This window comes from Tachyglossus aculeatus, chromosome 21, assembly GCF_015852505.1.
Source record: "Tachyglossus aculeatus isolate mTacAcu1 chromosome 21, mTacAcu1.pri, whole genome shotgun sequence".
Classification (NCBI taxonomy): domain Eukaryota; kingdom Metazoa; phylum Chordata; class Mammalia; order Monotremata; family Tachyglossidae; genus Tachyglossus; species Tachyglossus aculeatus.
The window spans coordinates 56,257,705-56,269,823 of NC_052086.1; the positions used below are offsets into that span (position 1 = coordinate 56,257,705).

General features: G+C 47.4%; 1 protein-coding gene and 1 non-coding gene across 2 annotated transcripts in view; both read right to left on the minus strand.

The window, feature by feature from the left end:
- Positions 1–239: 239 nt before the first annotated feature.
- On the minus strand, positions 240–311 carry TRNAA-UGC. Its single transcript has one exon. It is a non-coding gene; the product is annotated as a tRNA-Ala (tRNA).
- A 191-nt stretch (positions 312–502) lies between these two features.
- NATD1 (N-acetyltransferase domain containing 1) overlaps positions 503–12,119 on the minus strand; it is a 42,459-nt gene continuing 30,842 nt past the window's right edge. Inside the window, 3 exon segments of the mRNA XM_038762794.1 lie at positions 503–508; positions 1,485–1,516; positions 1,519–1,602. Coding sequence (XP_038618722.1) covers positions 503–508; positions 1,485–1,516; positions 1,519–1,602 — 122 coding nt within the window.

The following is a 12,119-nucleotide window of genomic DNA, read 5'->3' on the forward strand; positions in this document are numbered from 1 at the left end:
TATGTGCAAAGCACTGTTCTAAGCGCTGGGGAGATTACAAGGTGATCAGGTTGTCCCACGGGGGGCTCACAGTTTTAATCCCCATTTTACAGATGAGGTAACTGAGGCACAGAGAGGTTAAGTGACTTGCCCAAAGTCACCCAGCTGGCAATTGGCGGAGCCAGGATTTGAACCCATGACCTCTGACTCCAGAGCCCGTGCTCTTTCCACTGAGCCACGCTGCTTCTCTTAAAAAACGGTGGAGATGCCAGGGATTGAACCCAGGGCCTCATACATGCAAAGCATGCGCTCTACCACTGAGCTACATCCCCTGACAGGTGATCAGGTTGTCCCATGTGGGGCTCACAGTCTTAATCCCCATTTTACAGATGAGGTAACTGAGGCACAGGGATGTTAAGCGACTTGCCCAAAGTCACAAGCTGACAAGTGGTGGAGTCGGAATTTGAACCCATGACCTCTGACGCCCAAGCCCGGGCTCTTTCCACTGAGCCATGCTGCTTCTCTAGGGCTACCAGAAGAATCCCAGGACTGGGAGTCAAAGGCCTGGGTTCTAATCCCGGCTCCACCATTTGTTTGCTGGGTGAGCTTGGGCAAGTCACCTAACTTCTCAGTGCCTCAGTTCCCTCATCTGTAACACGGGGCCTCCCCTGTTCTAGACTGTGAGGCCGGTGTGGGCAGGGATCATCTCTATTTGTTGCTGAATTGTAGTTGGTAATAATAATAATGATGGCATTTATTAAGCAAAGCACTGTTTTAAGCGCTGGGGAGGTTACAAGGTGATCAGGTTGCCCCCGGGGGGGCTCACAGTCTTAATCCCCATTTTTTTTACAGATGAGGTAACTGAGGAACAGAGAAGTTAAGTGACTTGCCCAAAGTCACACAGCTGACAAATGGGGGAGCCGAGATTTGAACCCCTGACCTCTGACCCCAAAGTCTGGGCTCTTTCCACTGAGCCACACTGCCTCTCTAACCCCCAAGCGCCTAGTACAGTGCTCTGCACACAGTAAGCGCTCCATAAACAGGACTGAACGAATGAGTGAAATACCTGCTGTCTCCTCCCCTTATGCTGAATCCCTTGTGGGACAGGGACTGTGTCTGGCCCGATTATTGAGAAGCAGCGTGGCTCGGTGGAAAGAGCCCAGGCTTTGGAGGCAGTGGTCACGGGTTCAAATCCCAGCTCCGCCAACTGTCAGCTGTGTGACTTTGGGCAAGTCACTTCACTTCTCTGGGCCTCAGTTCCCTCATCTGTAAAATGGGGATTAAGACTGTGAGCCCCCGGGGGACAACCTGATCACCCTGTAGCCTCCCCAGCGCTTAGAACAGTACTTTGCACATAGCAAGCGCTTAATAAATGCCATCGTTATTATTATATTATAAGATGGGGAGAGTGATAGTACCCTTAGTGCTTGACTGCACACAGACGCAGTCAAATACGATTGACTGATTGATTGATTGATTGATTGATTGGGAGGGCCCGCTCCTACCTTAGCCAGGTGCTTGGCTATCCCTCTCCCCGGTAGGCATCGGGGACCTCCGTGTGCTGCAGGTCCACGATCCTCTTCCCCACGTACTCATAGAGCAGGACCGCCCGGTCATGACAACCTGGGGAGAGGCAGACAGACAACACGCTTTTAGCCCTCACTGCGGCCCTCGCCGCGCGTGGCAGCGAAGAATTAAGAGGGGAAGGAACTCCACTCCCTCCTCCCGGTCCTCTCAGCCTCTGGAGCCGGCAGGTAAGGCCTCTCCGCCCTTGCTGAGGCGGAGAGAGCTTACGTTTTAGGAACCGCCTCTTTAAAACAGTCGAAAGCATCCTCGCCCGGGGTTTAAAAACCAAAGGGGATTGATTTTTTTTTTAAAAAAATTCAATACATTTTTAATCACTTGCCATTAAAATAGAATTCATTAACCAAGTCGTCGGCCTTAAATAATTGAACGGATCGTGGAAAGTAAATGTCTGTGGTTTGCATCCCCTTCCTGCGTACAAATCCGGGCGCAAGCAATTCCCAGCAGGGGCTTCCCAGGTAAAAGGAACTTAAGCAGGCGGCAGGAATGGGCTCACAGGCTCTCCCTTGGATGCCTCTTATCCTCAGCAGAAGTATACATGGGTTGAACCCCCTCCTGCCTCCATTCACCCATCAGTTCCCCCCCCAGGATTCCAGGTCTGAGGCACAGTGGGGTGATTTCAACGGATCACAACTCTCAGGAGAGGAGGGAGGAGAGAAAGGGAGGCTTTAGGAGAGACAGTGGGCAAGCCGCTTGCCCAAGTCTGGTTTCTCCATTTGCCAAAGGAAACAAGAACAAGTCCTGGACCCCTCCCTACCAAGCAGGCCAGAACAAGAATAAGTGACCCGACACACTCAGGTGCTTTGAGAACGTCCCAGCAGGCACAGAAAGAGGAAGGATTTTTTATGATCAATTGAAAAACAAAATGGGAAGACATCCTCTCAGACGCCCCTGGCTTCTCCAGGCCCAAGAGGCTTGGAGGAAGGGATTCAGAGCTGTTGTGGGAATGATGTGACAAATGGAACCGGGCTTTGGGGTCACAGAGAGCGGGTAGGTCTGTTCTTCGAGCGGTTTAATACGGGACGCATGACGCAGCATGGTCAGAGAACACTGTGTCTCCTCCAGACAAAGCGCCTTTGTGAAGAAGATGGCACACCAGGGGTGTGCTGATGATATCTTAAAGTACATGAGAAAATAGACGTGGGACTGGCTTGCATTGTGTGCACTGTCTCTATATGTTGCCAACTTGTACTTCCCAAGGGCTTAGTACAGTGCTCTGCACACAGGAAGCGCTCAATAAATACGATTGATTGATTGATTGATTGGGGGGCACTGGGGGAAGGGAGGCAAATGGCCCAACCCTCGGGCAGAGAACTGTGGTATCTGTCATCATCATCATCAATCGTATTTACTGAGCGCTTACTATGTGCAGAGCACTGTACAAAGCGCTTGGGAAGTACAAATTGGCAACATATAGAGACAGTCCCTACCCAACAGTGGGCTCACAGTCTAAAAGGGGGAGACAGAGAACAAAACCAAACATACTAACAAAATAAAATAAATAGAATAGATATGTACAAGTAAAATAAATAGAGTAATAAATATGTACAAACATATATACATATATACAGGTGCTGTGGGGAAGGGAAGGAGGTAAGATGGGGGGATGGAGTCGGGGAGGAGGGGGAGAGGAAGAAAGGGGCTCAGTCTGGGAAGGCCTCCTGGAGGAGGTGAGCTCTCAGTAGGGCCTTGAAGGGAGGAAGAGAGATAGCTTGGCGGATGGGCAGAGGGAGGGCATTCCAGGCCCGGGGGATGACATGGGCCGGGGGTCGATGGCGGGACAGGCGAGAACGAGGTACGGTGAGGAGATTAGCGGCGGAGGAGTGGAGGGTGTGGGCTGGGCTGGAGAAGGACAGAAGGGAGGTGAGGTAGGAGGGGGCGCGGGGATGGTGCTGGCACTGTACTGAGCGCTGGGGTGGATACGTGCAAATCGTGTTGGACCCGGTCCCTGTCCCAACTGGGGCTCACAGTCTCAATCCCTAATTTACAGATGAGGTAACTGAGGCAAAGAGAAGTGAGGTGACTTGCCCAAGGTCACGCAGCAGACAAGTGGCGGAGCCGGGATCAGAAGCCATGACCTTCTCATTCCTAGGTCTGTGCTCTATTCATTACGCCACGCTACTTCTCCTAAGCACTCCCCGCATGCTTACCAAGGGACCGGAGAATCTCACCAAGGCTGGTGCCAGTCTTCTCTCCACGCTGGGAGGTGAACTGGCATTTGGAGCGATGCAGGAGATGCAGTAAATGGAGCATATTGAGGGCTGCAGGCCGGGCATCCGGACCACCAACCTACCAGCTCGAACTCAGGCTGCTCATTTTCCTTCCCTCTACCTCAGTCTTCCCATCAACAAAGTCGGCCTGTCTGTCCCACAGCACCCCTTGGGTTATTTTTATATTTTTTACTATTTGCTCTGCTGACCCCTCAGCTCTCTGGAGAGACGGGCCCCTGCGGCAAATGCTAATCAAAGATAAAATTACGGAGAGACGGCACCTGAGAGGGATACCCACCTTCAGAGGAGGGAAACGTGGCTCAGTGGAAAGAGCCCGGGCTTTGGAGTCAGAGATCATGGGTTCAAACCCCGGCTCCACCAATTGTCAGCTCTGTGACTTTGGGCAAGTCACTTCACTTCTCTGTGCCTCAGTTCCCTCATCTGTAAAATGGGGATGAAGGCTGTGAGCCCCCCGTGGGACAACCTCATCACCTTGTAACCTCCCCAGCGCTTAGAACAGTGCTTCGCACATAGTAAGCGCTTAATAAATGCCATAAATAAAAAATAAAATAATAAACGGCCCTGAAGGGGTAGCCTGACTCTCTCGGCTCTTCGGTCTCCCAGGGGCCGGTCCCGCTGGGTCACCATTTTTGGAAGGACGGGAGACCCATTCTGTCCTCCTTCCCCTTTATTTAGACCGGGAGCCCCGTATGGGACGACGACTGCGACCAACCTCATTACCTTGCACATACCCCAGCCCTTAGTACAGTGTTTGGCACAAAGTATATGTTTAACAAATGCTTTGCACGTAGTGAGCGCTTAACAAATACCATAAAAAACACACAATTCTTAAATACCACTATCAGAGGGGCAGCAATCAATCAATCATAAAAAAATACCACAATTCTTAAACAACTACCACTATCAGAGGGGCAGCAATCAATCTTATTAAAAAATACCACAATTCGTAAACAAATACCACTCTCAGAGGGCAGCAATCAGTCAATCTTATTTATTGAGCACTGTACTAAGCGCTTGGGACAGTACGATATAATCTGCCTTTTCTCTGCTGTTTGACACACCAGATCTGTCAATACAACTGCCTCATAGTTTACCAGGATGAGGTGCGCTGGGAGCAGATTTGAGTAAGGCGAGATTTTAGAGAACCTATGAAAAACTAATGGTATTTTTTGTCTGGGAATGGAGGCCCATTAAGGAGACCATTTGCTCCCTTTATTCACCCTTCCCTCATCCCCACAGCACTTGGGTAATAATAATAAAAATAATGGGCATTTATTAAGCACTTACTATGTATAAAGCACTGTTCTAAGTGCTGGGGAGGTTACAAGGTGATCAGGTTGTCCCACGGGGGGCTCACAGTCTTAAACCCCATTTTACAGATGAGGGAACTGAGGCCCAGAGAAGTGAAGTGACTTGCCCAAAGTCACACAGCTGACATTGGGCGGAGCCGGGATTTGAACCCATGACCTCTGACTCCAAAGCCTGGGCTCTTTCCACTGAGCTGAGGGTACATATCCTTAATTTATTTAGCCCGGGCCTGGGAATCGGGCTCCCGGCTCTGCCACCTATCTGCTGTGAGACCTTGGGCAAGTCACTTAATTTCTCTGTGCCCCAGTTCCACATCTGAAAAATGAGAAGACTGAGAGCCCCATGGGAGACAAGGATTATGTCCAACCCAATTTGCTTGTATCCACCCCAGCGCTTAGTACGGTGCCTGGCATATAGTATGCATTTAAAAAGTATCACAATTACTAGATTGTACACTCATTGCTCTGCTATTTTGTACTCTCCCACGCGCTTAGTATAGTGCTCTGCACGTAGTAAGCACTCAAATACAAGTGATTGAGAGATGCTCTCTCTGCCACTTGGGAACCATTCATTCATTCAATTGTGAGACCTTGGGCAAGTCACTTAATTTCTCTGTGCCCCAGTTCCACATCTGAAAAATGAGAAGACTGTGAGCCCCATGGGAGACAGGGATTATGTCCAACCCAATTTGCTTGTGTCCACCCCAGTGCTTAGTACGGTGCCTGGCATATAGTATGCACTTAAAAAGTACCACAATTACTAGATTGTACACTCATTGCTCTATTTTGTACTCTTCCAAGCGCTTAGTATAGTGCTCTGCACATAGTAAGCACTCAGATTGAGAGATGCTCTCTCAGTATAGTGTTCTGCATAAGCACTCAAATACAAGTGATTGAGAGATGCTCTCTCCGCCACTTGGGAACCATTCATTCATTCAATATATTTATTGAGTGCTCACTGTGTGCAGAGCACTGTACTAAGCACTTGGGAAGTACAAGTCAGCAACATAGAGAGACGGTCCCTACCCTACTTGTCTGCTGTCCGGCCTTGGGCAAATCTTCTAGACTATGAGCCCACTGTTGGGTAGGGGCCGTCTCTCTATGTTGCCATCTTGTACTTCCCAAGCGCTTAGTACAGTGCTCTGCACACAGTAAGCGCTCAATAAATACAACTGATTGATTGATTGTTGGGTAGGGACCATCTCTGTATGTTGCCATCTTGTACTTCCCAAGCGCTTAGTACAGTGCTCTGCACACAGTAAGCGCTCAATAAATACGATTGAATGAATGAATGAAAGTCACTTCATTTCTCTGTGTCTCAGTTCCCCCGTCTGTAAAACGGGGATTTAGACTGAGAGCCCCATGCGGGCAGGGACTGTTTCCAACCCAATTTGCTTGTATCTACCCCAGGGCATAGTACAGTGTCTGGCACATAGTAAGTGCGTAAATACCACAATTATTATTACTTTTTTTTTTATTATGGACAGACTAACATGGATTAATTCCCCTCTTCCCTACTTCTGCCTTCACCCTCAGGATTGAAGGTGCTCATAGGAGTGACTTTCTCCCTTAAACGTCCTTTACCTTGCCATTCTACCCACTCCACAACAACACCGAAGTAACACCTCAGGTGAAACTCCCTGAGAAAATAGCCAATTGGTGGTATTTATCTAGGTAAGCTTTAAGTACAACAGAGCAGGTAGACACCATCCCTGCCCTCAAGCAGCTTAAAATCTAGCTGGGGAGAAAGATATTAAAATAAATTTCAGACAAGTGACACAACCCAATTTGAGGCTAATCGTACAGAGAAGTGCTGTGGGGCTGGGGTGAGTATTTGAGTGCTTAGGGGGTAATAATAATAATAATAATGATGGCATTTGTTAAGCACTTACTATGTGCAAAGCACTGTTCTAAGCGCTGGGGAGGTTACAAGGTGATCAGGTTGTCCCACGGGGGGGCTCACAGTCTTAATCCCCATTTTACAGATGAAGTAACTGAGGCACAGAGAAGTGAAGTGACTTGCCCAAAGTCACACAGCTGACAATGGGCGGAGCCGGGATTTGAACCCATGACCTCTGACTCCAAAGCCCGGGCTCTTTCCAGAGGGATTATATCCCAGAAGAAGCTTGCCTTAAAGGAAGCTCACACTCTTCAGGCTGAGTCCGACACAAATGTAAAATTGTTTCTTCTGACCGCGGCTCGTGTTGTTTCCAGCTAGGCATGTGTTGAAAGAACATTCTGAATTTTTTTTTAATGGTATTTGTTAAGCATTGATTATGTGCCAGGCACTGTTCTAAGCCCTGGGGTAGATACAAGCTAATCAAGTTGGGCACACTCCATGTGCCTCATGGGGCTCACAGTGTTAATCCCCATTTTATTGATAAGGCGACTGAGGCCCAGAGAAGTTAAGCGGCTTGCCCAAGGTCACACAGCAGTGCACAGGCGATGCAAAAGGGAAGGTGAATAGGGTGGGGAAACTGAGGGGCTCATCGGGCTTCTTCCAGAAGATGGGCTTTTAGTAGGGCATTGACGATGGGGACAGCGACGGGCTGTTGGATATGAAGGGGGAGGGAGTTCCAAACAAGAGGGTGAAGGTGAGTGAGAGATGAGATGGAGGTAAAGTAAGTAGGCAATCAACCAATCAATCAATCATATTTATTGAGCGCTTACTATGTGCAGAGCACTGTACTAAGCGCTTGGGAAGTACAAATTGGCAACACATAGAGACAGTCCCTACCCAACAGTGGGCTCACAGTCTAAAAGGGGGAGGCAGAGAACAAAGGCAAACATACCAAAAAAATAAAATAAATAGGATAGAAATGTACAAGTAAAATAAATAAATAGAGTAATAAATATGTACAACCATATATACATATATACAGGTGCTGTGGGGAGGGAAGGAGGTAAGATGGGGGATGGAGAGAGGGGGACGAGGGGGAGAGGAAGGAAGGGGCTCAGTCTGGGAAGGCCTCCTGGAGGAGGTGAGCTCTCAGCAGGGCCTTGAAGGGAGGAAGAGAGCTAGCTTGGCGGAGGGGCAGAGGGAGGGCATTCCAGGCCCGGGGGATGACGTAGGCAGGTTGTTGGGGGTGGATTGTAGAGGGATATGAGCAGGGTGAGTTGATTGAGTGTTTTAAAGCCGATGGTAATCAATCAATCGTATTTATTGAGCGCTTACTGTGTGCAGAGCACTGTACTAAACGCTTGGGAAGTACAAATTGGCAACATATAGAGACAGTCCCTACCCAAGAGTGGGCTCACAGTCTAGAAGGGGGAGACAGAGAACAAAACCAAACATATTAACAAAATAAAATAAATAGAATAGATATGTACAAGTAAAATAAATAAATAAATAGAGTAATAAATATGTACAAACACATAAGGAGTTGCTGTTTGATGTGGAGATGTTTGGGTCACCACAGGAGGTTTGTGAGGAGTGGTGAGAAGTGCATACAGAGATTATTTTTTAGAAAAATGATCTGGACCCCAGAGTGAAGTACGGGCTGAACTGGGGAGAGGCGGGAAACCCTCAAGAAGGAATCCTCTGTTCGTGTTCGGAAGAGGAGGAAGAGAGATTGTGGGGAAAATCTCAACACTAGACTCAGAAAATTCTGACCAACAGTCTGTACTCTGCCAAAATACCTGTTCCTTAACTAAGTGGAGTGGCATCTCTCTAAAAAGGGCAGCAACAATGAGATTACAATTAAAAAAAATAATGATTTGTGGTATTTGTTACAGGTTTATTGTAAGTCGAGCACAGTACTGGTGACTCTGCCACCCTTCTAGACTGTGAGCCCGCTGTAAAAATAATGATTTGTGGTATTTCTCTAGATGTTGCCAACTTGTACTTCCCAAGCGCTTGGTCCAGTGCTCTGCACACAGTAAGCGCTCAATAAATACGATTGAATGGATGAAAGGCGAGGCCATTCAGGGGTCCGAGCAGGGGGTCTGGGCGAAGATTATCCACGGAGGAAGGGCCTCCCCAGTCTCTGGGCCTCAGTTACCTCATCTGTAAAATGGGGATGAAGACTGTGAGCCCCCCCCCCGCCCGGGACAACCTGATCACCTTGTAGCCTTCCCAGCGCTTAGAACAGTGCTTTGCACATAGTAAGTGCTTAATAAAAACCATCATCATCATTATTATTATTATTATTATTCTCTGCACCTCAGTTACCTCATCTGTTAAATGGGGATTAAGACTGTAAGCCCCCTGTGGGACAACCTGATTACCTTGTAGCCTCCCCAGCGCTTAGAACAGTGCCTTGCACATAGTAAGCGCTTAATAAATGCCATTATTATTATTATTATTATTATTTGTTAAGGGCTTATTATAAGTCAAGCACAGTACTGGTGACTCCGCCACCCTTCTAGACTGTGAGCCCACTGTTGGGTAGGGACTGTCTCTATATGTTGCCAACTTGTACTTCCCAAGCGCTTAGTACAGTGCTCTGCACACAGTAAGCGCTCAATAAATACAACTGAATGACTGGTCAGCTGTGTGACCTTGGGTAAGTCATTTAGCTTTTTTGGCCTCAGTTTCCTCATCTGCAAAATGGGGATTCAATACCCGTTTCTCCCGCCTATTTAGACTGTGAGCCCCAGATGAGACCTAATGATCTTGTAGCTACTCCAGTGTTTGATGCATAGTAAGCACTTAATACCACAATTATTATTATTATTTGTATTAAGCACCAAGGAAGATACAAGATACATCAGCTCAGATAATTCTTGCCCCACATGGTGGAGGGTGGGGAGGAGGGGGCTTTACGATGAGTTACCACCACCTTTGGAACACCTTATACCTTGTTGCCAACTTGTACTTCTCAAGCGCTTAGTACAGTGCTCTGCACACAGTAAGCGCTCAATAAATACGATTGATTGATTGATTATATCAAAGGCTAATTAGGGCCGCTTTCTTCTTCATCCTCCATCAGCACATTACTAGTCCAAGCTGCTTTTGCTACAGAAGTGTGAGTGTAATAACAAGAACCAGTTCATCCATGGCGTGAATTTTCATTCCATGTTGTGGTTAGCTTACTGTTGGGGCGCAGCGTGGCCTAATAAATACAGCACAGGCCTGGGAGTTGGAAGGACCTGGGTTCTAATCCCATCCCCATTGCTTGTCTGCTGTGTGACCTTGGGCAAGCCACTTAACTTCTCTGGGCCTCAGTCGCCTTATCAATAAGTACCGTGCTCTGCACACAGTAGGCGCCCAATAAATATGATTGAACGAATGAATGTCTAGTAAGTTGTTCAAAATGGGTTCCTATCAAGAACTCTCTTTGGGCTAAATTTCACTTCTTCCCAAATTTTCACATGCTACTTCCTCTTTCTCCGTAGCGTTGTGCACTTTGTACAATGACGAAATTATTGTTTGTAGGCCTCTTTCTCTCTCCGTAGCGTTGTGCGCTTTGTACAATGATGAAATTATTGTTTGTAGGTATTTATTACTCTATTTATTTTATTTGTACATATTTATTCTATTTATTTTATTTTAATATGTTTTGTTTTCTGTCTCCCCCTTCTAGACTGTGAGCCCACTGTTGGGTAGGGACCGTCTCTAGATGTTGCCAACCTGTACTTCCCAAGCGCTTAGTACAGTGCTCTGCACACAGTAAGCGCTCAATAAACACGATCGAATGAATGAATGAATGAATAAAATGGGGATTAACACTGTGAGCCCCATGAGGGACATGGAGTGTGCCCAACTTGATAGCATTTATTAATGGTAGCATTTATTAAGCGCTTACTATGTGCAAGGCACTGTTCTAAGCGCTGTGGAGGTTACAAGGTGATCAGGTTGTCCCAAGGGGGGCTCACAGTCTTAATCCCCATTTTACAGATGAGCGAACTGAGGCCCAGAGAAGTTACGTGACTTGCCCAAAGTCACACAGCTGACAAGTGGCGGAGCCAGGATTTGAACCCATGACCTCTGACTCCAAAGCCCAGGCTCTTTCCACTGAACCACGCTGCAACTTGATTAGCCTGTATGTACCCCAGTGCTTAGAACAGTGCCTGACACATAATAAATGCTTAACAAATACCATTAAAAAAAAATTCAGAATGTTCTTTCAACACATGTCTAGCTGGAAACAACATGAGCCGCTGTCAGAAGAAGCAATTTTACATTTGTGTCGGACTCACACTGAAGACTATGAGCTTCCTTTAAGGCAAGCTTCTTTGGGGATATAATCCCTGCGGCAAAGCAGGATTGACTGTTCTATACCTAGCACCTTAATAATAATAATAATAATAATAATAGCATTTATTAAGTGCTTACTATGTGCAAAGCACTGTTCTAAGCGCTGGGGAGGTTACAAGGTGATCAGGTTGTCCCACGGGGGGCTCACAGTCTTAATTTTACAGATGAGGCAACTGAGGCCCAGAGAAGTTAAGTGACTTGCCCAAAGTCACACAGCTGATAAGCGGTGGAGCCGGGATTTGAACCCATGACCTCTGACTCCAAAGCCCGGGCTCTTTCCACTGAGCCACGCTGCTTCCCTAGACACCTTAGAGAGGTGTCTACACATCTGAGGACTTACAAGCCACTTTTGGCCTAGAGTTTGATCTTTGTATTTTGCTTCAAAAGGGCTGAGGGCTCCCTCTTTGGATTAGAGACATTTGAAAGATGGGGAGGGAGAGCTCAATTGGGGTCCGTCAGTCTAAATGGGGAGGGAACACGTCTGTCAACTCCGTTGTATTTTACCCTCTTAAATGTTTAGTACAGTGCTCCGCACATAGTAAGCGCTCACTAAATACCACTGATTGGCTGACAGTGCTAGCAGAATGGCTGGGGTTTGACAATCAAAGGTCTTTATTAGAGAAGCAGCATGGCTCATTGGAAAGAGCACGGGCTTGGAGTCAGAGGTCATGGGTTCAAATCCCAGCTCTGCCAATTGTCAGCTGTGTGACTTTGGGCAAGTCACTTAACTTCTCTGGGCCTCAGGTTAACCCTCATCTGTAAAATGGGGATTAAGACTGTGAATCCCAAGTGGGACAACCTGATCACTCTGTATCCTCC